A 24,497-nucleotide genomic window follows, 5' to 3' on the forward strand; every position below is an offset into this window, starting at 1 on the left:
GCATGGTAGCACATCTTCTAGTCTCTGCTGCTGGAGAGGGTAAGGCTGAGGCTCAGGAATTCTGAGCGACAGTCGGGCTAGGTATCTACTGTAAGTCAGAAACCAATATGGTAAGCTGCCAAGAGCAGAGGTAGTCTAAGAGGGGCGAAATAGTCCAAGTCGGAAAAATGAAGAGGTTAAAGCTTCCATGTTGATCAACACAGATATCTAGCTTGTCAGTGGCCACTGCACTTCTAGCCAGGGCAAGATAAGGAGAGCCAATCTCAAATTAAAAAAAAAAATGGAGACAGAAAAGCACTTTCATGTAAAGCTTCTTTACATCTTTCATGAACCTTAAAAGAGGTAGTGTGTATGAAACTTGCCAGTCAGGAGGGCCTGGGTTCAAATCCTGCTTCTCACACATACAAGCTGTATGACCATGGGCAAGTCACTTAACCTCTCTTACATCTTAGTTTCGTCATCTATAAAAGGAAGAGGGTGGACTGGAAGGCCTTTAAGGTTGCTTCCAGTTCTAAATCTATTATCCTATGATCATCTGTCTCTTTATTAGTTCCCCAGTCAAGGAAAGATTTTTAAAGTAACCAAATTTTGAAAACAGAGAAGGTAGGGGAAGGAGGGAGATTGGTTTAAGCAGGTAGGTCTTCTATTAAAGACATAAATCCTGGGTATGACCTCCTTGTATATATTCTACTTACTTCCCACAGGTTCTCCACTCCAGCTGACCCTCTCCAGGTCATCATCATCATCATCCACAATGTCCCGAAGGCTGTTCACCGCCCGTTTGGACTCCTTCAACTGCAAATGGGCAGAAATCTGAGAATCCAAGTCACCTCTTCCTCCTACTGCCCTCCATCAGCATCCAAACTTATTTAGCAAGATGATACCAGAGGAATTTGGGACATAAAGCCAAAAGCCTGAATAATTAGTACTTTAAAAAAATTTCATTTAATACACCCAAAATGCTCACAAAGAAAACTGACAAAGGGAACTGATTACAGGAAGTAGAGTTCAGGTTTCATAGAATAAATTTGAAATTATAAGGGCTTTCAAGTTCTAATTCAAGCTATAATTGTGTTTGTGTAACTTGGTATATGACCAAGTTCCTCTTGGAGATTCAGCAAGTTTTTCCATTAGTAAGATGTAGAGGACATCGTTAATAATATTCCTCCTTTATTTGTGAAGCTGATCTTTTAACTCATATTAGACTCAAATGAAAACCTTGGTCCATTCCCCACTTTTTTATCCTATCCAGTTACTACCCCTCCTCTGCCCATTCTTTCTGGATTGCCTTCCTGAAACTGTTCTGCTGTTAGCAAAAACTGTCACCCTAGGCTGCTGCTTCTTCTCATACACTTCCCATTTCGTTCATGAAAATCTGGCCTCTCTGGAAGAAACTGCATTCCTGACCACTCTCTCCAGTATGGACTGTTCCTTTCCTCATGCAGCTGACAAATAACTTCTTAGGATCACTGCATGATCCTCCCTCTACCACTTTCACTTGGCAACTTCTCTTTTGAGGTCCACTCTGCCTACATCACCCAGCCCAGATCCTTGTTGATATAACATTCTAGCCACCAAATCACTCTTGCTCCTAGCTCAAAGAGTTCAATACCTAGGTTAAGGTCTTCCTCTATACCCCAATCCCTACTCTCATCTAAAGGGACTTCAAAACACATCTGCATATTCCTTTGAACACCCCAGCCTCTCAATTCATCAGTCTTCTTAACTTTTAGCACTTTTATCTTCATGCCACTTCAGATACACATGAAGATATCTTGAAATATTACCATCAATAAATGGTGCCAGAAAATTTACAGCAATCTTCTCTAATAAAGATCTCATTTCTCAAATATATAGAGAACTGAGTCAAATTTATAAAAATAGGAGCCATTCCTCAATTTATAAATGGTCAAAGGATAGAAACAGGCAGTTTTCAAAGTAATCAAAGCTATCTATAATCATACGAAAAATGCTCTATATCACTATTGATTAAAGAAATGCAAACTAAAACAACTTTGAGCTATTACCTATCAAACTGGCTAAGATAACAGAAATGGAAAATGACAAATGTTGGGGTAGAAGTAGGAAAATTGAAACACTAATGCACTGTTGGTGAAGTTGTATACTGATTTAACCATTCTGTCAAATAATGTGGAGCTATGCCCAAAGGGCTATAAAACTATGCATACCCATTGTCCAAGCAACAGCAGTACTAGGTCTATATCCCAATGATTTAGGAAAAAAAAAAAGAAGAAAAGACCTATAGGTACAAAAACACTTACAGCAGCTATTTTTATTTTTAGTTTTCAAAATTTACTTCTATAAGTTTTAAATTTTCTCTCCTTTCATTTCTCTCCTCCCTTCTCCCCCAGATGGCTTGCAATCTAGCAGCTCTTTTTTAATAAAGGCAAAGAATTAGAAATTGAGGGGGTGTCCATCAGCTGGGGAATGGCTGAACAAGTTTTTGTATACACTTATGATGGAATACTATTGTGCTATAAGAAATGTTGAGCAGAATGCTCTCAGAAAAACCAGGAAAAATTTACATGAACTGATGCAAGGTGAAAAGAGTAGAACCAGAAGAACATTGTACACAGTAACAGCAATATTGTACTATGATCAACTGTGAATGACTTAACTATTCTCACCAATACAATATAATTCCAAAGGACTTAAGATGAAAAATGTTCTCCACCTCCAGAAAAATAACTGATGGAGTTTGTATGTAGGTCAAAGCAAACTTTGTCTTTACTTTCTTTTTCTTGTTTTTAAATAATTTATTTATTTTTAGTTTTAAACATTCACTTCCATAAGATTTTGAGTTTTAAATTCTCTCTTCCTCCTCCTCCCCCCTCCCCAAAAGAGTGTGCAATACAACACAGACTCTACTTATACATTCATATTAAAAATATTTTCACATTAGTCATGATGTAAAGAAGAATCAGAACATAATGGGAGGAACCATGAAAGAGAAGAAACAAAACAACAAAAGAAAAGGAGAGCAAAGAGTATGCTTCCAACTGCATTCAGTCTCCAAAGTTCTTTCTCTGGATATGGACAGCATTTTCCATTGTGAGTCTATCTGGACTTGTCTTAGATCCTTCCACTGCTGAGAAGAGCTAAGTCTATCAAAGTCAGTCATCGCACAATAGGGCTGTTACTGTGTACCATGTTGTCCTGGTTCTGCTCATTTTACTCAGTATCAGCTCATATAAGTCTTTCCAGGTTTTTCTGAAGTCCCCCTTTTCAACATTTCTTATAGCACAATAGTATTCCATTAAATCCATATACCATAACTTGTTGTCATTCCCCAACAGATGGACATCCCCTCAATTTCCAATTCTTTGTCATCACAAAAAAGAGCTGCTATAAATATTTTTGTACATGTGGGCCCTTTTCCCATTTTTATGATCTCTTTGGGATACAGACCTAGAAGCTGGGTCAAAGGGTATGCATGTTTTTGTAGCCCTTTGGGCATAGTTCCAAATTGTTCTCCAGAATGGCTAGATCAGTTCACAACTCCAACAAGAATACATTAGTGTTCCTATTTACTTTATTTTTCTTTTGTTTGTTTTGGTCAGTGTTTTTTCCATAACATGACTAATGCAGAAATAAACATTTTGCATGACTGCCCATATATATCAAATTGCTTGCCTTCTCAATTCAGAGGAGGGGGAGAAAGGGAGGTAATTTGGAACTAAAAATTGAAAAAAAAAAAAAAGAATGCTACATTTTGTTTTTACATGTATTTGGGCAAAACAAAATATTAAATCACAAAAAAAGATGATGCTTCCATGATCCACAAGTCTGAAATTCTCTTCTGATCATAATATCCTATTTTTCCATTCTTCCCTCTGCCCATTCCTCTTGAAACTTCTTTTTTCTTTTACTGTAACCCTCTGGGTCTTCTATCTCTCACTCTCAGGGATCTCATCAGCATGGGCTCAATTATTATCTCTATTCAAGTAACTCCCAAGTCTATACATATAACCCTAACCTCTTTCCTGAGCTCTAGTCTCAAATCACCAAATGCCTGCTGTATAAACATTTCCACATGGATTATCACAGTGATTTCAAAGGCAACATATCCAAAATAGTATATTTTGCCCTGATCCCTTCTCTCTCCCTTACACACATTTTTTCCCCTAATGCTATTATGTATCATCATTCTTCCACTTATCCAGGATCAGAACCTCAATTCTTCACTGACTTTCCCCCATAACTAATCAGTTGCAAAATCCTGTTGATTATATTTCTACGATATATCACACATCCATCCTTTTCTCTTTACTCACATAGCCAATACCCTAATTCAGATTTTCATCATCTCTAGCTTGGATTATTGTAATAGCCTCATAACTGTGCTTCCTACTTTCAGTTCCTTTCTTCCTCCAACCCATCCAATTACCGAAATTATATTTCTAAGCCACAGGTCTAAGTCATTGGCCTACTCAAAACACTTCAGTGGGTCCCTACTGTCTCTTAAGAAAAATTCAACTTCCTCTGTATTCAATCTATCTTTATCTAATTTCATTTCATTTCCCTCTATGTAAACAACAATCTAAACAAAGTATCCTACTAGCCAGTCCCCAAATTCAGCACTCGATCTCCAATTGTCTCTCATGCCTAGAATACACTCCAGTCTGTTTTTCCTGTTCCTTACATTATTTAGCTTATTTCCAGAGCAACTCCTGGGTGAAATCTTTTCTGATCCTCCAAGTTATTAGTGCTTATCATGTTTACACCGGACTACCAGTGACACACCTAACTGTATATATCTTACATCCCCTTATTAGAATGTATGCTCATTGAAAACAAGGATTATTGTTTTACTTTGGATTTCTATCCCTTGCACAGTGCCTTACACAAAGAAGATGCTTACAAATGCTGACTGAATTTAATTCTCACTCAAGAATAAGAATAAATCCATTTAAATGAGGAACTTGAGATCCTTTTCTTGTTTGTTTAGTTCAATAGTTTTTTTTTCCTTTTTTAAAGTTAATTTATTTATTTTTAGTTTTCAACATTCCCTTTCGTAAGTTTTAAATTTTCTTCCCCTCCCTCCCCAAGATAACAAGCAATCTGATATAGGCTCTACATAATTCTTATTAAACATATTTTCACCTTAGTCATGTTGTTTAGAAGAATTATAATAAATGGGTGAAACCATGAGAAAGAAAAAAAAACAAACAAAAAAATAAAATAGTCTGCTTCGATCTGCATTCAGACTCCATAGTTCTTTCTCTGAATGTGAATGGCATTATCCATCATGAGAACTTTGGAATTGTTTTAGGTCCTTGCATTGCTGGGAAGGGCTAAGTGTGTCAAAATCAATCCAATTACATTGTGGCTGTTACTGTGTACAATGTTCTCTTGGTTCTGCTCACTTTACTCAGCATCAGTTCATATAAGTCTTTCCAGGTTTTTCTGAAGTTCCCCCATTTAACATTTCTTATAGCACAATAGTATTTCATTAAATTCCTATACTACAATTTGTTCTACCTTTCCCCAATCGATGAACATCCCCTCAATTTCCACTTCTTGCCCATCACAAAAAGAGAGCTGCTATAAATATTTTTGTACACGTGGGTCCTTTTCCCATTTTTATGACCTCTTTGGAATACAGCCCTTGAAATGGTATTGCTGGGTCAAAGGGTATGCAAATTTTTATAGCCCTTTGGGCACAGTTCCAAATTGTTCTCTACAATGGTTGAATCATCTCACAGCTCCACCAACAATGAATCAGTGGTCCAACTTTCCCACATCTCCTCCAACATTTGTCATTTTCCTGTTTTGTCATGTTAGCCAATCTGATAGTTGTGATTTGGCAGTTCAGAGCTGTTTTGATTTGCATCTCTCTAATCAACAGTGATTTTTTTTCCCATCTGACTATAGATTGCTTTAATTTCTTCATCTGAATATTTCCTGCTCATATCCTTTAACCATTTTATCAGCTGGGGAATGAATTTTTACAAATTTGACTCAGTTCTCTATATATTTTAGAAATGAGGCCTTTATTGACTCTTGCTGTAAAAATTCTTTCTCAGTTTTCTGCTTCCCTTCTAATCTTGCTTGCATTGGCTTTGTGCAAAAACTTTTCAATTTAATGTAATCCAAATTATCCTTTTTTGCATTTCATAATGTTCTCTACCTATTGCTTGGTCCTAAATCCCTCCATTCTCCATAAATCTGACAGAAATTATACCTTGCTCCCCTACTTTGTTTATAGTATCAGCCTTTATATGTAAATCATGCACCTACCTGGGCTTTAATTTGGTATATGGTGTAACACATTGATCTATGCCCAGTTTCTGCCATGTTATTTTCCAGTTTTTCCAGCAGTTTTTGTCAAATAGTGAGTTCTTTTCCCAGAAGCTGGGGTCTTTGGGTTTATCAAACAGTAGACTGCTATAATCACTGACTACTGTGTCTATTCCCCTGACCTGCCCCTCTATTTCTTTACCAATACCACGTAGTTTTGATGATTGCTGCTTTATAATACAATTTAAGATCTGATATGGCTAGGCCACCTTCCCTAACATTTCTTTTTATTAATTCCCTTGATATTCTGGATCTTTTGTTCTTCCAGATGGATTTTTATATTATTTCTTCTAGTTCTATAAAATAATTTTTTGTGTTTGACTGGCATGGCACTGAATTAGCAAAATAATTTAGGTAGAATTGTCATTTTTATTATATTAGCTTAGCCTACCCATGAGCAACTGATGTTTCTCCAATTAATTAGATCTGACTTTATTTGTGTGAAAAGTGTTTTGTAATTGTGTACATATAGTTCCTGGGTTTGACTTGGCAGGTGAACTCCCAAATATTTTATAATGTCTATAGTAACTTTAAATGGAATTTCTCTCTCTCTTGCTGTTGGGCTTTGTCAGTAACATATAGGAATGCAGATGATTTGTGTGTGTTTATTTTGTATCCTGCAACTGTGCTAAAGTTGCTTATTATTTCAAGTAGTTTTTTACTTGATTCTCTAAGTATATCATCATATCATCTGCAAAGAATGCTGACTTAGTTTCTTCTCTGCCTAATCAAATTCCTTCAATTTCTTTTTTTTCTCCTATTGCTAAACCTAACATTTCTAGCACCATATTGAATAACAGCGGTGATAATGTTTTCACCCCGAATCTTACTGGAAACACATCTAGCTTATCCTCATTATGCTTCCTAATGGTTTTAGGTAGATGCTACTTATCATTTTAAGGAAGGCTCCATTTATTCCTATGCTCTCTAGTGTTTTTAATAGGAATGGATGTTGGATTTTGTCAAAAGTTTTTTCTGCATCTATTGAGATAATCATACGGTTTCTGTTAGTTTTGTTGTTGATATAGTCAATTATGCTTTCCTGGTATAAATACTACCTGATCAAACTGTATTATTCTCATGGTAAGTTGCTGTACTCTTTTTGCTAATATTTTATTTAAAAGTTTTGCATCTGTACTCATTAGGAAAATTGTCTATAATTTTCTTTCTCTATTTTGACTCTTCCCAGTTTAAGTATCAGTACCATATTTGTATCATAAAAAGAATTTGGTAGGACTCCACCAATTTTCCCAAATAGTCTATATAGTACTGGAATTAATTGTTCTATTCTGATAGAATTTGCTTGTAAATATACCTGGCCCTGGAGATTTTTTCCTAGGGAGTTCATTGACAGCTTGGTAAATTTCTTTTTCTGAGATGGGGTTATTTAAGTATTTTACTTCTCTTCTGTTAATCTGGGCAATTTATATTTTTGTAAATATTCATCCATTTCACTAAGATTGTCAAATTTATGGGCATACAATTGGGCAAAATAATTCCTAATTATTGTTTTATTTCCTCTTCATTGGTGGTGAATTCACCCTTTTCATATTTGATACTGGTAAATATTTTTTCTTAAGAAAGAAAATTATTCTATGTGAACAAAATAAGTGCAAATAGGATATGGAGAGAAGTGGCTGCCTGAGAAAGAAAACTTTTTTTATCAAATATTTCTAGTAAGGGTTTAATATCCAAACATATAGGGCTATGGTGGCATAATGGATAGTATGCTGGGCCAGGAGTCTAGAAGACTCATCTTCCTGAGTTTAAATCTGGCCTCAGACACTTACCAACTGTGTAACTCTGGGAAAGTCACTTAACCCTGTCTGCCTCAGTTTTCTCATATGTAAAATGAGCTGGAGAATGAAAGGGCAAACCATTCCAGTATCTTTGCCAAGAAAAACCCAGGGACAACTAGGTGGCGCAGTGAATAGAGCACTGGCCCTGGAGTCAGGAGGACCTGAGTTCAAATCTGGCCTCAGACATGTAACATGTATTAGCCATGTGTCTTTGGGCAAGTCACTTAACCCTCCTGCCTCCAAAAAAAAAAAAAAAAAGAAAACCCCAAATGGGGTCATGAAGAATCAGACATGACTGAAAAACAATCCAAACATATAGAAAACTAACAGAAATATGTAAAACCAAAAGCCATTCCCCAAAGTGGTCAAAGGATAAAAACAGTTCTCAAAACAGGAAACGCAAACTATTAACAGGTATATGACAATGCCCCAAATTACTAACTATAAGAAAATGCAAATCAAAACAATCCAGGGGTTTTACCTGATACCCAGTGAATTGACAAAGATGGCAAAAGATGTAAATAGTCAACACTGGTAGGGCTGTGGGAATATAGCACTTACTGCATCATCGGTAGAACTGTGAATGCATTAAACCATTTTGGAAAGCAATTTGATATTCTGCAAAGAAAGTTATTTAAAAAGTCCGTAGCTTTTGACTCATAAATTCTACTCCTAGGCATATACCAAAGGAGGTCAATCTCACACCCCCTACACACAGCAAAATATTTACAAGGGCACTTTTTGGGGGGAGCAAAGAAGTAGAAATGAAGTAGATAAATCAGCAACAAATTGTGGCACAGGAACAGAATATTAATGGGCTGTAAGAAATGACAAATATGAAGACTACAGAGAAGCAAGGGCTTAGATGAACTGAGACAAAGTGAAGTAGAGCTAAGAAAAGTACTTACACAATGACAAAAATGTAATTGGAGAGAACAACCAAAGAATGATCAAAAAAAAGTTGCAAAATTATAAGGTTTGGCCCCAAAGAAGAAGTAAAACGTCTCTTGACTCTTTTCCTGCTTCTTTTTCTTAAAAATTAGAACCTTTACTATAAATGATCATTCTCTAGGGAACAAGTAAGGGAGAGATACAGGGGAAATCTAGGCAATGTAAAAAATGAAAGATAGCAATAAATACCCACTTTTTTTAGAAAAAGAACTAAGCAACTGAAGCTGAATGGTGCAAGATTGTAACGATCAAGATTGGGTCCCAAAAAGTGGTATTAGAAGACACTGCCCCTGCTTCTCTGTAGAAGGGGAGGCCAGGGCTATGGTACACTCCACACAACAGTACCTTTTTCATATGCTAATCTTTTTTTCTAACTATTCTTTTTAATTCTTTTTTATAAGTTGGCTTTCTGGGAGGGGGTGGAGAGTGGAATACAGTAGGAAATATAAAATGTTTAAATATTGATAAAAATGTAAAAAGAGAAGTTGATCTTTTTTCTTCCTGTTTCTTCCTATTAGTTCTTTCCTAACACTTCTCCTCCAAGTCTTCTACATTTTATGACCCTGAACATCTTCCAGACTGGGAATTTCATAGAATTCAATGAGGGTTAGAAGAAACTTCAGAAATCATTTAGTTCAACTCTTTTAACAGATGAGAAAATTGAGACTCTAACCTGTCCAAGATCACACAGTTAGTTACTGAACAGAAACCTCTATAAGAAGATGGTTTTAAGAGTAAGACCAGTTAGAATGCTGATAGAGTGAATTTCTGACTAGCAGTCAGAAGGACAGTTATGCTTCCAAGTCTGTTGTGATCTTGGCAACCTACCTGGGAGAGTTCATCATCATCATCATCAAATGTGAAAGCCTTGAACTTGGAGCTGTGCCAGTACTCTTCCTCATCAACTTTTGCCCGATTCATCTGGGGCAGAGAGAAAAGAAACATTCTTAGAGAGGCAGCTTGGTGCTATGGAAAGAATGTTTCAAATGTAGTCAGAAGTCCTGCAATTTTATTGAAGGTTTAACTTGTGCTAGCTATTAGAGACCATTTTACTTCCTCTGTAAGGAAATTATAAAATATAGATGATTGCAAATTGTAAAATATAGATGATAATACTTATGCAACATAACAGGGCTTTTGTGAGGAAAGTGCTTTGTCAACATTAAAGCATTATCTAGATTTAAACTACATAAGGGGAAAAAAAGATACACATACCCCTGATTTCCCCAAATTTACTCTAAAGCACTAGGTTTGTTTGTTTTTTAACTCCTGATCCTCCGAAGGCAGGTGAAATGAGAGAACTTGGCAAAAATACACTTGCCTAGAGCACCTAGGTAACAAGGTGAAGAGATAAAATATATGACTTAAGAGTCAGAAAGACCTGCCTTCAAATCCCCTCTCAGACACTTAATAGCTGTTCGATTCTGAGCAAATCATTTTATCCCTCCTAATCTCAGCTTCCCCATTTTCCAAATGGGGATAATAATAGTGTCTACCTCACAGGGGTTGTTGTAAAGATCACATGAATTAACATATGTAAAGCACTTTGCAAACCTTAAAGCACTATAAATCCTAGCAATTTTTGTTATTTTTAGTATTATTACCTTTCCCATTCCTGAAGGCAAAATCTCTGAGTCCGTCACTTACAGATGATTCTCTGGTTCTTCATCATAAACATAATACAATCCACTTAAGTTTTAACTCATCACAGGGTCAGAGATATACAGATCAGAGGCCACCTAGGCTAACCCCTTTTTTACATATAAGGAAAATGAGACTAAGAGAGGTTAAGTGACTTGCCCAAGGTCACATGGTTTTAGACTGGCAGAGACCTCTGAGGCTATCTAGTCCAGGGGCAAGGAACCTGTGGCCTTGAGGTCATATATGGCCCTCTAGGTCCTCAAGTGCAGCCCTTTGACTGAATCTAAACTTCACAGAAGAAATATTTTTATTAAGGACTATTTTATTTATCTTATATTTGATTTTTATTATTTTATTAAGAACTTTTATTAAGATGAGATTCTAATCCAATGTCCTCATTCTACAGATGAGGAAACTGACAACCAAAAAGGTCAGGTGACTTTGTTGAGGGTTACACAAATGTCATAGCTGGATATGAATATGGGTCCTCTACAGGGCCAGTGCTCTACACAATACCACAACTATTTCATCAAACAGGAGATACTGGCCAATTATCTACTACATGCAAGATGCTCTGATAGGTTCTGAGAGAAATACAAAGAGGAAATAATCTTAAGGAGCTTACATTCAACTTTAGGAGAAAGACACACATATAGCTAAAAAGAATCTCTAAGGCGTAGGGCTAGCAAGTAGGCAGTCAAGAAGACCTGGGTTCAAGACCTGCCTCTGTTGTATGCTGGCTGTGTGACACTAACAAATTATAACCTCTCAACGCCCCCAGGAAATTCTGCAAATTGCAAAGAAAATGGCACAGATCAGCATAGAGAGAGAAGTTCCTCATCATAAGCTCCCAATACTTCTAAAATCACCAATCTGGTAGAAACAAACAAAATAAAGACAGTAAATAAATGCTAAGTGAGTACAGACTGGAAGGACAAGAAGGCTACCATAGGTAATTCTTTCCGAATGCATGAACCAGGCAATCATGTTAACTGAATGAATTTGCAAATAGTACTTCCCTAATTGTTCCAAAATGTTCAATTCCATTTAATTTACTTTCAATTGTACTCTAAATGTTTGGGAAGTCAGGTTTTTGAATGGCAAAAGATATGTTAAAAAGCTATATTGGTAAGGTGTACACCAAAAAGGTACCCATCAAAAAAGTAATGTTTTATCCCCAAACAGGAAGTTTTGTCCACAATGCTACCTAAACCATTCATGGCACTTGGCTTGAAAAGGTTCTTGGGAAACTATAACTGTAGGCTGAAGAGCAAAAAATAAATAAATAAAAATATAACAAGACTAACAAGCAAGGAATAACGGCAGCTCCAAGAACATCCAACTCTGCTTGCCTCTTACTTGGCATTTCCACAGCACCTCTAAGGAAGCATTCTTCAAAGTGAAGCTTGTAGAAAGTTATGATCAGTCCAGCTGAAACTGCTTTCTGACAGCCACAAGCATTTTAGGGTCTAATTACACTAACTTGATAAGGGATTTGTTGGGAGTTAAATTGACTTCAGGAACTTAATATGCACTCTGGGTAAAAATCAAAACTATTGCTTGTTTAGCAAGTGAAACTATAAGAGTCCCAAGGATGCACTGTGGGTACAGTTTGGAAACTGAGGGGAAGCTAAAGCCTGCACTCTTATGATTAAAAGTCTTTTCATTTTCTGTCATTTCACTGATAAGTACTTTTTTGAGAGTCTAGAAGCTGCACAATGGTATACTACCAGAGATACCAGAGATGCAGCTATTTAAAATGAAGACAGTATAACGCAATACCAATCAAAGTGGAAAGATAAGGATGGAAGGACAACAGAGTAAGACACAGTAAAATAACAAAGAAGGGCAAAATAATAGAAATAAAATAAATAGAATAAAAGAATCTGGAAGAGATAATAAAAATAATATAAAGCTTCTGTCTCAGAACACAACAAAAAATTCACGGGAAGCTACACAAAATTCTTTCCAATGGTGACAAAAGGATTTAGACCAGGGATCTCAGTCAAGAAAAGGAGCTGGGCACTTCTTGTTAAAGTCCATCACAAGCTCTCTAACACACTTTTCAATTCTTGAGTTTACAAGATCTAGAGCTGAAAGAACCCTCAGAGAACTTGTCCAACCCCTCATTTTGCAGACAATAAATCTGAGGTTCAAAGAAATGATTTGTCCAAGTTCATATGATAGAAAACAGAAGAGCCAGGATTCAAATGTGACTCAAATCCTCTACCTCAAAATCGTGTATTCCTTCCACTATTACTTCTAAGATCCTGTAAACTAATCCAAATCACTAATAATAAGAGAAATATAAATAAAAATAACGGAGGTTTCCCCTCATGCTTAGTAAATTGGCAAAAATCACATAAGATGTAAATAGTCAATGCTGGCGGCTGTGCAGATAGACATATTAATACAGTGTCGGTAGATCATTCTGGAAAGCAATTTGGAATTATAATGAGAAATGGACTAAAATGTCCATACCCTTAAGGAGGGTAATAATAAAAAGGTACCACATATATCGAAATATTTATAGCAGTGATTTTATAGTAGCAAAGAACTGGAAACAAAGCTCCCTGATTGTGGAATGGACAATTCTGGCATGAGGATGTAATGAAATATTACATGAAAGAAAAAAAATGAATAAAGAGAAACATGTAAAGATTCATATGAATTGATGTAAAGTGAAGTAATGGGGCAGCTAGGTAGCAAAGTGGATAGGGTCCCGGGCCTGGAGTCAGAAAAGTCATCTTCCTGAGTTAAAATCTGGGCTCAGACACTTAGTAGCTGTGTGACCCTGGGAAAAGTACTTAACCTTGTTTGCCTCAGTTTCCTTATCTGTAAAAAAGTGCTAGAGTGGCAAACCATTCCATTATCCTTGCCAAGAAAACCCCAAACAGGGTTATGAAAAGTGGGATAAGACTGAAAAACTAAACAACAAAGATAAAAGTAAGCAGAAGCAGGAAAACAAAATACACGATACAATACCATAAATTGAAAGAATGAAAAGAACAAAACAACTAAAACTGAATGCTGTGAAATTATGACTAAGCTTGGTCCCAAAGAAGAGAAAGAAGAATGCACAGCTTTCCTTCTTTGCAGGGGCATGGAATACTGCATAAAATGTTCACTTTGGTCAATGTGTTGGTTAGTTTTGATGAACTGCTATTTCCCACTAAAAGAGATGGCCCTGTGGAAAAAGGAAGAGGGAGTAATATATTGGGAAATAGAGATGAGGGTAAAAAAAAAAAACATTTTTTAAAAAGGTTGTTTTATGGGGGGTGGGAATCATTGGGAAGTGACTTGTTTAGCAAAATCTACTAAAAAAGCATTTAAAAATAAAATCCTGTGAATCTTAAGCATAGAAAAGGACCTTAGAATTCATCTAATCCATTTTACATACATGAAAGATGTAAGGCTTGGGGAGATTCGTTTAACCTTCTTAAATCAACAGGGCAAGGACTAGAACCCACGTATCTTGACTTCCAGTCTCCTGGCCTTTTCATTGCACTAGAGTGTGGAAACAGCACTGGACTTTGGAGCTGAGGAGAAACCTACCTTTGCATCTCACATCCAACGTTTACAAACCGCAGGCAAAGGCAGGTAAGTGGAACCGTGCTCCGGCTCAGGAGTCAAAACAACCTACATTCAAATTAGCCTTCAAGACACTTAACCTTTTATCTATCTGGGTCAGTTTCCTCTTCAGTAAAATGGGAATAACAGTACTTAACCTCCCAGGATTTTGGCCAGGGTTAAACAAAGTATTTGCAAATACTAAAGTATTCACCTGGTGCTCGAAAATCGCTTTATCCTCACGATAGCCCTGGGGGGTAGGTGCTATTATGATCCCCATGTTACAGATGAAGAAACTGAGTCAAAAAGAGGTGACATGGCTTGCTCAGGGCCACACAGCTGAGAGTCTGAGGCTGCATTTGAACTCAGGTCTTCCCGACTCTAGGCTCCATCCACTCTGTCACCTAATGACTGCCCCCCACACCCGGCCTCTGCCTCGTCCCTAGACAACTAGCAAAGAGGTCGCGTCCCCATCCGCCTGCAGGAGCCAGGAGTAGGAAGGGGGAAAGCTCAGAGTGGGGCGCATACTGGGGGGGAGGAAGGGACAGATCTTGCGGCGGGGGGGACGCTCAGCATCCCTCTTTCTCTCCTCTTCCCCAGACACCTAGGTTGGCAGGAGAGAGGGCAGGCTGGGGGCCCCCCAGAGGAACATGAAGGGAGGGGCCGTCGGTTTGAGGAGGGGGCCAGGGAATGTTCGCGCCGTGGCTAGTGGGGGGAGGGCAGGGCGAGGGGGACGAGGGGCAGCCAGTACCCCTTACCTCTTCCGCATCAGCCCCTCCCTCTCAGGACTCAGCGGCAGTCACTCAACCTCAGCTCGCCGAGCCTTTCCCGTCACACAGCGCAGCCGAGAGGTAAAGGGAAGAGGGCCTAGACAATCGTCTAGGGAGGGGGGTCCGGCCGCACGGCATGCTGGAAGTTGTCGTTCTCCTCTTCCCCCCTCCTTTTACCGACTCGCCCTCGACTTTTGTCCTGCGGACTACAACGCCCAGAAACATACTTGCGCAAGGGCGGGTGGGCTCGGGACACTTCCTTATTTCCCAGCGCCTCCTTCCGCCGGTCATCGAATGGGCGGTTAAACAAAAACTACAACTCCCAGAGAGCCTCGCGAGCAAAGCTTCCTGTTTTCTCTCCGCATTGAGTGGGGGAGGCATGTCGAAGAGCTATAGGTTTCCGACGCGAAGCGTGGATAGGCGGTCCAGCGGTCCTTCCCCGTATATAGTTGCAGCTATGCCCTAGTCGTGAGGGGGGGAGGGGGGGCGGCTTAACAAGTGGGGAGGGAGCCGGAACCCTGAGAATCGGGGGCGCGTATTCTGCGGAAAGTTAGAGCGGAAGTACATGGTGGAAGTAAGACGAAGGAGGAGGAGGAGGAGGAGAAAGAAGAGGAGGATCCGGAAGCTTGCGAAGGGGAGCGGAGAAGGTTGGGTTGGGGTGGGGGGGGGGGAGGGGGGGGGAAAAAGCGAGCGGGGGGGGGGGGGGCGGGGGGGGGGGGGGGGGGGGGGGAAGGTGGAGGGAAAAGCGAGCCGGGAGGCGCTGCGCCCGCTTCTAGTAATTTCCAGGCGCTGCCGGGCGGCTGCGGCCGGGGCCGTGCGGGAGCCTTCGGCGGCAGAATCGGAGACCAGATGGCAAAGTGGGGCGAGGGTGACCCACGCTGGATCGTGGAGGAGCGGGCAGACGCTACTAACGTCAATAACTGGCACTGGTAAGTGGAAGGAAGAAGAAGTGGCCTGAGCCAGGGCCTGGGTGGCCCCGGAGCGGAGCTCTGCACGGCGGCTCTGCTGCTCGCGGAGCTGGGGGATGATGGAGGCGGGAGGGGGAAGGAGGTGCCCTCTGGGCAAAGCGTGACCCCCTAGAGAAAGTGCCCGCCTGGGCCCCGGACAAATCACCCTCCTCTGGAAAGCCGGGGTCCGGCAGCTCCGGCCCGGCCCGCTTTTATTTCGGAGCGCCCGCAGGGCCGAGTTACGGGGGACGCACGTTTTCCTCCCCGCACGTGTTGGGAAGGCGCAAACCCAAGAGTCCTGGCGAAGGGGATGGGGTCAGCCGGAGAGAACACCCCCGGGGGATTGTGGCGAGGTGGGGGAGGGGGGTCCCCGGGTCTGCGGTTACCTCCTTTCTCGTCCCTCTAAAGGACCCGAAAGTCCTTTGCGGAGGGAGGCGGGCCACGGCTGCTGGGCTGGGCAGGCTCGTGGTGGTGAGGTGTTGCGAGTCCTTTGCTAGGTAACCAGTGGCCTCCGAGTGATCCGGGCTTTACAGTTGTTCCTGGAGTTTCTTCTCCCTCCCGAGGCCTAGCTCTAATGTCATTTCCTTCAGGCAGCCTTAAATGAGCGCTCCTCTTCTCCCCTCCTTTGTCATGCACACACACCCTCAAAAGGTATTGACGTTCTTTCCCTCTGTTGAATTCTTGTGCCTTGTTTTAGTTTTTTGTGGTTGTGTCTTATGGTTACTACTAAAAGATTTGGCGAATTGAATAAATGACAAAGGCTTCCTAGTATCCCCACCTTAGCACCTACCGCTACTACTGCTACTACAACATAGGTGCTCAAATACTTGTTGAATTGCATGAGTTTTTAGTGTTGTATTTAAACCATTGTGTTCATACCCCCTTGTTTCAAAGATGCCAAATGGATTTTTGTTTCTTTTTAAATTGGTTGCTCTTTGACCTGTAGATGAAAGGAACATGTGCTTCCTTGAAGCTATATACCAGGAGTATTCGTTGTATTAGCCCTATATTCTATAATCTCTGTTACTTTGAAAGTGAGTGAACCAGTTGCTTTTTTAGAACATCCCCCAGCTACCTTTAACTGTGATATCAACTCCAAAAAAATAGATCCCCTCAGGCTCATATTGACTTCCAAAAAACCATAAGCTAACATTATCTTCTTTGTATTGTATTTTTACTTATTTTGTTAAATATTTCCTAATTACAAGTTTTGATGCAGGGATTCCTATTGCTTTGAGTACAGATCTTTTTCTGGTTCAGGACTTGAATTGACCAGTTACTTTATTAAATACTATAACCACAAATTGTACTTCTAATTCTAGTAAATGTCTTACAAATTCTTACTCTTGATCATGAGGGGGATCAGTTGAGTGTTAGGTTCCTCTTATCAGAGCACATGATAATAAGTGGAATCACAATAAGTAGCGCCTTTGTAGATGAGGGAGAAGGGTGTAGTATTGGATTAAATGCTTCACTTGGAGTCAGGAAGGTCCTGGGTTTATTGGAATTCAATTCCTTGGTATTTAGTAGCTGGATCACTTGATAAGTAATTTAACTTCTTTGAACCTTAGTTTACTTATCTGCAAAACTGGAGTATTGTACTTACATCAGAGTTTTTAATATCAAGTGATAATGTATGTAAATCACTTATTGTGTTTTGTAAAAGACTGCATACTCTTTGTCCTATACGGGAATTATCAAAATGTTGACTATCACCCTTCTGCTTCTTCCCCCTTCTGAAAGCAACACTCCTGAACTGGAGCTACTGGTCATAGTTTTCACATCATGCCGATGTTCATGCATTTTTTTTACCCTGTCCTCTCTTTCCATTGGACAAGCAGAAGATTCCCACTCAGTAGCTTTGCCCAACCTTAGCCAGGAGCCTTTTTCATACAGTGGGTGGATTTTAGACAGCTGCTGTGAAGAGAGTTCCTTGGTTATGTTTCACTTTCTAGGACTGAGAGGGATGCTTCAAACTGGTCCACTGATAAGCTGAAATCCCTGTTTCTGGCAATCCAAGTTCAAGGCGAGGAGGGCAACTGTGAGGTGACAGAAGTGAGCAAGCTTGATGGAGAGGCATCAATCAACAATCGGAAAGGCAAACTCATCTTCTTCTATGAGTGGACCATCAAACTTAACTGGACAGGTGGGTCCATGCCAGCTTTCTGGCAGGATAAGGGTGTCTGCACTTCACTTTAAATGCCAATGACTCCAGTACCTAACACAGTACTTTGTGCATAGCTGTCACTTGGTAAATATTTATCAAATGGCTGCCTGTGACAAGCTGAAACTATCTCTGAGAAAGGAAAGGAATACATGCTGCCTTGAAGCTTTGTGCAAGAAGTATTAGTTGTCTTAGCCCTATATTCTGTAACCTCTGTGACTTGTCAATGAGTGAACCCGTTGTATTTTTTTAGAGCATCCCCCAGGTTCTTTCAGGCAGTTAAGCACATCTGCCTCTAAAATGATATAGACCAATTTCACTTGTGTTATTCCTAGCCTCCTGGACATTTGGAAAAATCTTAATTCTCATCAAGGTCTTCACTTATATTTCTCCACAGTGCCCCCTTCGATATTTTCAGTGAAGGATATTTGTTTGTGGTCATAATCATAATTGGCTTGGCCCTGACCCCTCTTTTGTGATAACTCTAGAGAGGCAACATGACATAATAAATAAAGAACTGTCCCAGATGTCAGGAAGACCTGGTATAAATCTTGCCTTTGATGTACTAACTGTATGAATATGTGCAAGTCACTTATCTCTGAGTGCCTTGAGCAACTCTAAACTAACTGAGGCAGAGCAAATGTAGGTTTGCTTTACTAAAAGGAGTTTCCCTAGCAGTTTCCTAATGAAATTGAGAGTCTAATAAAGTTAAGAAATCAAATATCTCAAGTAAAGGTGGGAACACAAGACAATCCCTGTTAAACTAAGGAGTTGGGCAAAGTAATCCATAAAATCTCAGATTTTAGTCTCACTGATAGTAACTAGAATTAATGGGGCCTATCAGTGGCAGTGACCTCTGCTAGCTAAGGAAGGAAGCAAAAGGGTTTGACAGACCAAAATCTTGTTGGCAGGTACTTCTAAGTCAGGAGTGAAATACAAGGGACACGTGGAGATCCCCAACTTGTCGGATGAAAATGACGTCAATGAAGTGGAGGTTTGCTTTTTCTGGTCGTTCATCTCTAAAACTTGCTTCTTTCCTCTCTCCCTCCCTCTTTCCCTCTCTTTTTTTCTTTATTCCTTTCTTTGCCCCCTTCCCTCTTTCCTTCCTTTGAAAGAAATGACATAATTAAGATTAATACAGGATTGAGCCAGGTATTCTGAGTCTCATTCTACCACGTGACCATTTCCAAAACTTAGGTTAGTTGAGTTCTTACAAAGCAACTTAGCCTTAATCATATTGTAGATTCTTCTCATACTCTATTCCACTGAATTAATTTTATTCAATGGAAGACTTTTGGTTTCTAAAGCTGTCCATGTCCATCATTGCTTTGACAGAAAAAGACCTTTGAAGGAATTTTTCAAATGGACTTTTTATGTGTTTTCTTTGAAAATGTGGTCTGTAATCATGCAACTGCCTAACTTCTACATCTAGCACTAAAGGTAAGAGGATTTTTGCTTAAGCCTATAAGGTTATTGACAGTCTGGTTCTCCACTCAGGTTAGTGTGAGCCTTGCCAAAGATGAGCCTGACACAACCCTGTTGGCCTTAATGAAGAAAGAAGGTGCGACAAAGATCCGAAATGCAGTAGAAACTTATATCAGGACTCTTAAAACAGGTATGTGTTTGGACAGGCCACTCTTGTATCTGTTTTGTTTGAGGATTAAGAACTAAGAGCTCTTTGCCCATTTGTCTGTCTCAGGGCTGTTAATTTTTGGGGGGCTCAGGAGATAAGAGATCTAAAGGTGTAGCACCCCCTTCTTACAATTTTAGAATAATTAAGGTGCTATATATGTTCCTATCAGAACTGGGTATTAGATCAGCATGTTGCTTTTTGGACACTTTCTATACCAGACCACAGGCATTTTTGTTACAACAGAGAACCAAGCTACAGAACACACTGTAGAGAATTCACATGTCATACTTGGGGACCGAGCTCACTTAAAACAAGTACAGTTTGACACATTATGTTATACAATACATAGATCCCAGTACAGATTAAAGTTGAGATTAACTATCTTCTCTTCCCTTTACAGCTCTATATACAGGAGCACATTATACTTAATGTCACCATTTGTCTCTCTGAAAAAAGTGTTAGTTGTTATTTGGCCTATGAAGTTTTTGCTCAAATTTGTTGGCTGAACAGTGTTATGAGGGGTTTCAAATATTTATATTTGAAACTCGTGTCTGTTTAGAAAGTTTTTCTGTTCATTACCTCCCGGTAGGATTAGTTCCTTCTATATAGTACCCAGAACAAATGCCTCAAACTTGCTAGGAAGTAACCCTGTGGCTGGGATTCTGTCTTTGCAGAATTCACGCAGGGCATGATCTTACCTACTCTGAATGGCGAGACAGTAGATCCAGCCCCCCAGCTGCCAGTGAAAGCTGAGGAGTCCAAAGTAAGTGGCACTTTCTCTGTATGGCAACACTTGAGAGCAAGCCAGGGAAATGAGGGGTGTCAAGAACTACACAGCTACTTGGCTCTCTCTGAAGGAAGACTTGTCTTTTAAATGAATAAAAATAAACATGATATAGATATGTTGTGTCTCTTTTCCCCTCCACTGCAAATATAAAGTGTTTACAAACTGGAAGCAGCGGAAGCTTTGAACAGTCTGAAGTAGCCTTATTTTACAGGTTTCTGGGATGTGCAAAACTCACCGAGGACCCACAATTTCATTCAGCACTAGCCATGTTGGCACAGAGTTACTCATTATGGCTTCCACTGTATGTCTCTTCCAAGCAGCCCTTAATTTGTTATTGTGGCTACTAGATAACTCTGTGAAGCCCTTATCTTCATATTATCTCATGTTCTCACTATTGCCCTTTTCCACCAAGAAATTTAAAGGTGTCACAGTTGAGCAGATTTTTGATCCAGGATCATGTACATAGGATGTTCTTGGAGGGTATATAAAGGATAGTCTGAATAATATGACTCTAAACATTATAAGTAGAAAAGTTTTTTTTTTTTTAAACATAAAGCCTTGCCTGAGAGTAACAATATTTAAAAAGCTTATGCTTCCTAGAGAGGTGCCTGACAATTCAAACCCTCCTCTATCTGTCCTTTTTTTTTTTTTTTTTAAAGCAATTGGGGTTAAGTAACTTTCTCAAGGTTACACAGCCAGTTATTTCTGGGTGTGGTGCTGAGTATCTGAGCCCGGGATTTGATACAGGTCATCCCGATACTGGAGCTGGTGCTCTTACTCGCTGAGCCACCTGGCCGCCCCTAAGCAATTGGGGTTAAGCAGCTTGCTCAAGGTTACACAGCCAGGTGTTTCTGGGTGGGTGCTAAGTGTCTGAGCCCGGGATTCGATCTCCAGGTCTTCTCAACACTGGAGCCGGTGCTCTTACTCGCTGTGCTACCTGGCCGCCCCTCTCTCTATCTGTCTTTGATTCTTATTTCCTTTAAGTAAGCTTAAGAGATTCTCTGTCATGTAGATTGATCAGTTTCAGGTATGTAGGAGGTCTATTAGGGCTTTTCCCAAAATATGTATTGGGATATAATGGAAAAATGATCAGCCTTGGCCCTGTCGTATATTAACCTTCATGCGTCTCTTTAAAATAGGAATGCTGTTATTTCTCACTGCCTATTCCACAGAGTTATGAGGAAAGTGCTTTGTAAACCATAATGAGTTATTAGAGAAATGAGTGGCTGATTATATTAGTCATTAGTCAGCAAATTGATAATTGGCACCATTCCACAGGCCAGACCTGGTACTTTGGCAAGTCAGCCGAAAACTGTGGGTGTCAAGATTCCTACCTGCAAGATCGTCCTGAAGGACACTTTCTTAACATCAGCAGAGGAGCTCTTCAGGGTGTTTGTCACCCAGGAGGTGAGTGCGAGGTTTGAGCAAAAGTGCTTATGCCTACGTTTTGTAACTGTTTTTCCAAGTGACTTGACATTTCTATAGAAAGCAGTTCTTCCTCCTTTTAGCATCTAGAGAGGCACTGCTGTTAACAGGGAACTGTTAGCTTAGTTACTGCCTGAATCTTAGGCCTTAACACAAGAGTTTCTTGATCTGGGTAGGAAAAAAATTCTATCTTTATTTTCACTTAACTCATTGAAATTTATCATTTCCTTTAATTAATTATTTTTTTAAAAACCTTCTGAGGAGTCCATGAGTTTGACCAGACTGCCAAAGGAGTCCATGACACAAAAAGTTAGGTACTCAATAGTTCTTCCCCTTTGAATGATGTCAGGGACCCAGAAAGAAATCCCAAACATAATGTAAACCTGGCCTATGATCTTTTGTGAGATTAAATAGGCCTAGATAAAGCATAACCTGTCATTTCAAAAAGGACTGAAGTAGGGATTAAAGAATGAGTCTGCTTACAGCCTGAATGTGCCTCCTAGATCTCATTCACAGGATGATGTGGAAACTGATTGGCCAGAGGTCATTGTGTCTAATGACAGTGAGGGAAGCCAGCTCTAGGACTGGGGACTTAGGCATAATTTATGGTCCTGTGGCTAAATTGTATGCAAAAAAACAATGTAGTTCCTGCTCTCCGAGAGCTTAGTGATGCCTGATCAACTAGTGATATGGAAATAATCCAAATGACAAATCTGAATCCTCCATGTATTCCTCACTCCTCCATTCCATGGAATAAGAGAGGAGGGGAAAAATATTTTACTTGTTAACATCATTGAAAATGGAGCTTAGATTGGCAATCAAATGTTTTGGGGCCAGGAAGGGAAAGAACTTGATATATGGTCACCCCTAGATGTAAGGTCAAGGCAGAATAATATACAACAGTAAGGCCTTCTAACTGCTAATCCAGGTATGGATTAGGCCCAATTTTGTAAATGAGCTAGCTAAGAACTGAATGAGGCCAAGAATCACTGATGGAATGAATGCTGGGTCTTAGGAAAGCCCAGGCCCCACTACTCACCTCTTCTCTTGTCCTTACAGATGGTTCAGGCCTTCACCCATGCTTCTGCTGTGTTAGAAGCAGATAAGGGGGGAAAGTTCCACTTGTTGGATGGCAGTGTCACCGGGGAGTTCTTGGATCTGGTGAGTGTTGCCTGTGCCCAGACCCTGTTCCAAGAGCTGTGCCATGAGAAGAACAGCACTTTTCCTAACCTTTGGAGTTAAAGTTGGGACCCTTAACCTCTTGTTACAGTTAAAGCTAGATCATTCTAAATGGATAGCTATTTAACTTTGTATCATGATCAAAATGCAGATACAGGAAAAATGTAGCCAAAGGCTGATTACAATGTTAAAACTATATCTGATCCAGTTTGAATGGACCTAATTTAGGGACTGTAGAAGTTAACACATTGTATGAACTTCTTTGTGCTCTCAGCAGCAGAATTTCTTGGATAACAATGTATGACTTCAGCTGAGAGAGGCTAATTCAGAAGGCAAGTCTTGACCAGACTGACTTCTTTTACCCTTATAGGTCCCTGAAAACAAGATTGTGATGAAATGGAGGTTTAAGTCTTGGCCCGATGGTAAGTGTCCCTTCTTTTATTGTACGTATCCCTAAACTAAGCAATTCGATTGAGATTTACTGGGTCTTAAAGTGGTTTGTGGGAATCCCTGAGGTAGTAACATTCTCAGATCAGTTCTGAGCTTGGGACAAGTTTATATGCAACCATTTCCCACATAGAATCTGCAGTTAATTCCTACTAGAAAAATCTAAACTTCTCAGGCTGAAAAGCAGTGTTAAGGGAGAGGGACTTGAGGAATTTCTTCAGATGAGATTTCAGAGTGAAATTTGAAGTCCTAATGACTATTTGACTCCTCCCCAGGACACTTTGCTACCATTACCTTGACCTTTATTGACAAAGATGGAGAGACAGAGCTTCTCATGGAGGGCAAAGGCATCCCATCACCAGAGGAGGAACGGACAAGACAGGGATGGCAGCGGTACTACTTTGAGAGCATCAAACAGACCTTTGGCTATGGCGCACGCTTATTCTAATGTTAACTTCTACAGGGCCATGTCCCACCCAGCAGCTCAGTCCAGCTCTCTACTGTCCTGCAGCTGTGACTGGCAGGATTGCACCATCCCAACCACTACTGTGGGGCTCAGGCCCCCTCCCCATTCATATACCATGGGTTTGTGCATGTTTTCTGCTGGGTGGGATCAGACAGTGAATTCTCTTTTATGTGTACATACGCTAAATAAACATAACTTAAAAAAACAAACATGTGGAAGCAGTGTCCATATCTGAGCTTGGAGCTATGGGATGAAGAATTTCAGTAAAGGCAGCTGGTTTTCTTTGGATTTGGAATTGAGGAAAGTAAGCTGGGAGGAGTTTGTTTCTGATCATATATACCATCTGTGTATGTTCCACCAGTGGAATAGTTTGGAGGTGTGCTGTTTGGGTTTGGGG

At 40.0% G+C, this 24,497-nt stretch overlaps 2 protein-coding genes across 2 annotated transcripts in view; one reads left to right on the top strand and one right to left on the bottom strand.

Annotated features, from left to right (window-relative positions):
- Nucleotides 1-15,246, bottom strand: part of VIPAS39 (VPS33B interacting protein, apical-basolateral polarity regulator, spe-39 homolog) — a 38,642-nt gene extending 23,396 nt beyond the window's left edge. Inside the window, exons 1-3 of the mRNA XM_069092312.1 lie at nucleotides 15,041-15,246; nucleotides 9,900-9,992; nucleotides 696-795 (exon numbers count right to left, since the gene is read on the bottom strand). Of these exons, the coding sequence (XP_068948413.1) occupies nucleotides 696-795; nucleotides 9,900-9,992 (193 nt within the window). The 5' untranslated portion in view covers nucleotides 15,041-15,246. The remainder of the gene's footprint in view (nucleotides 1-695; nucleotides 796-9,899; nucleotides 9,993-15,040) is intronic.
- Nucleotides 15,247-15,748: 502 nt separating this feature from the next.
- Nucleotides 15,749-24,309, top strand: AHSA1 (activator of HSP90 ATPase activity 1). The gene is made up of 9 exons (XM_069092313.1): nucleotides 15,749-15,981; nucleotides 17,955-18,145; nucleotides 19,075-19,157; nucleotides 19,661-19,778; nucleotides 20,471-20,559; nucleotides 21,862-21,990; nucleotides 23,068-23,169; nucleotides 23,558-23,609; nucleotides 23,910-24,309. Exons 1-9 carry the CDS (start codon nucleotides 15,902-15,904, stop codon nucleotides 24,080-24,082), a joined length of 1,017 nt encoding a protein of 338 aa, XP_068948414.1. The 5' UTR covers nucleotides 15,749-15,901; the 3' UTR covers nucleotides 24,083-24,309.
- The last annotated feature ends 188 nt before the right edge of the window (nucleotides 24,310-24,497 follow it).

The sequence above is a fragment of the Petaurus breviceps genome, unplaced genomic scaffold (assembly GCF_028583685.1).
Source record: "Petaurus breviceps papuanus isolate PSGF00001 unplaced genomic scaffold, PetGlider_PUasm1.0 189, whole genome shotgun sequence".
NCBI lineage: Eukaryota > Metazoa > Chordata > Mammalia > Diprotodontia > Petauridae > Petaurus > Petaurus breviceps.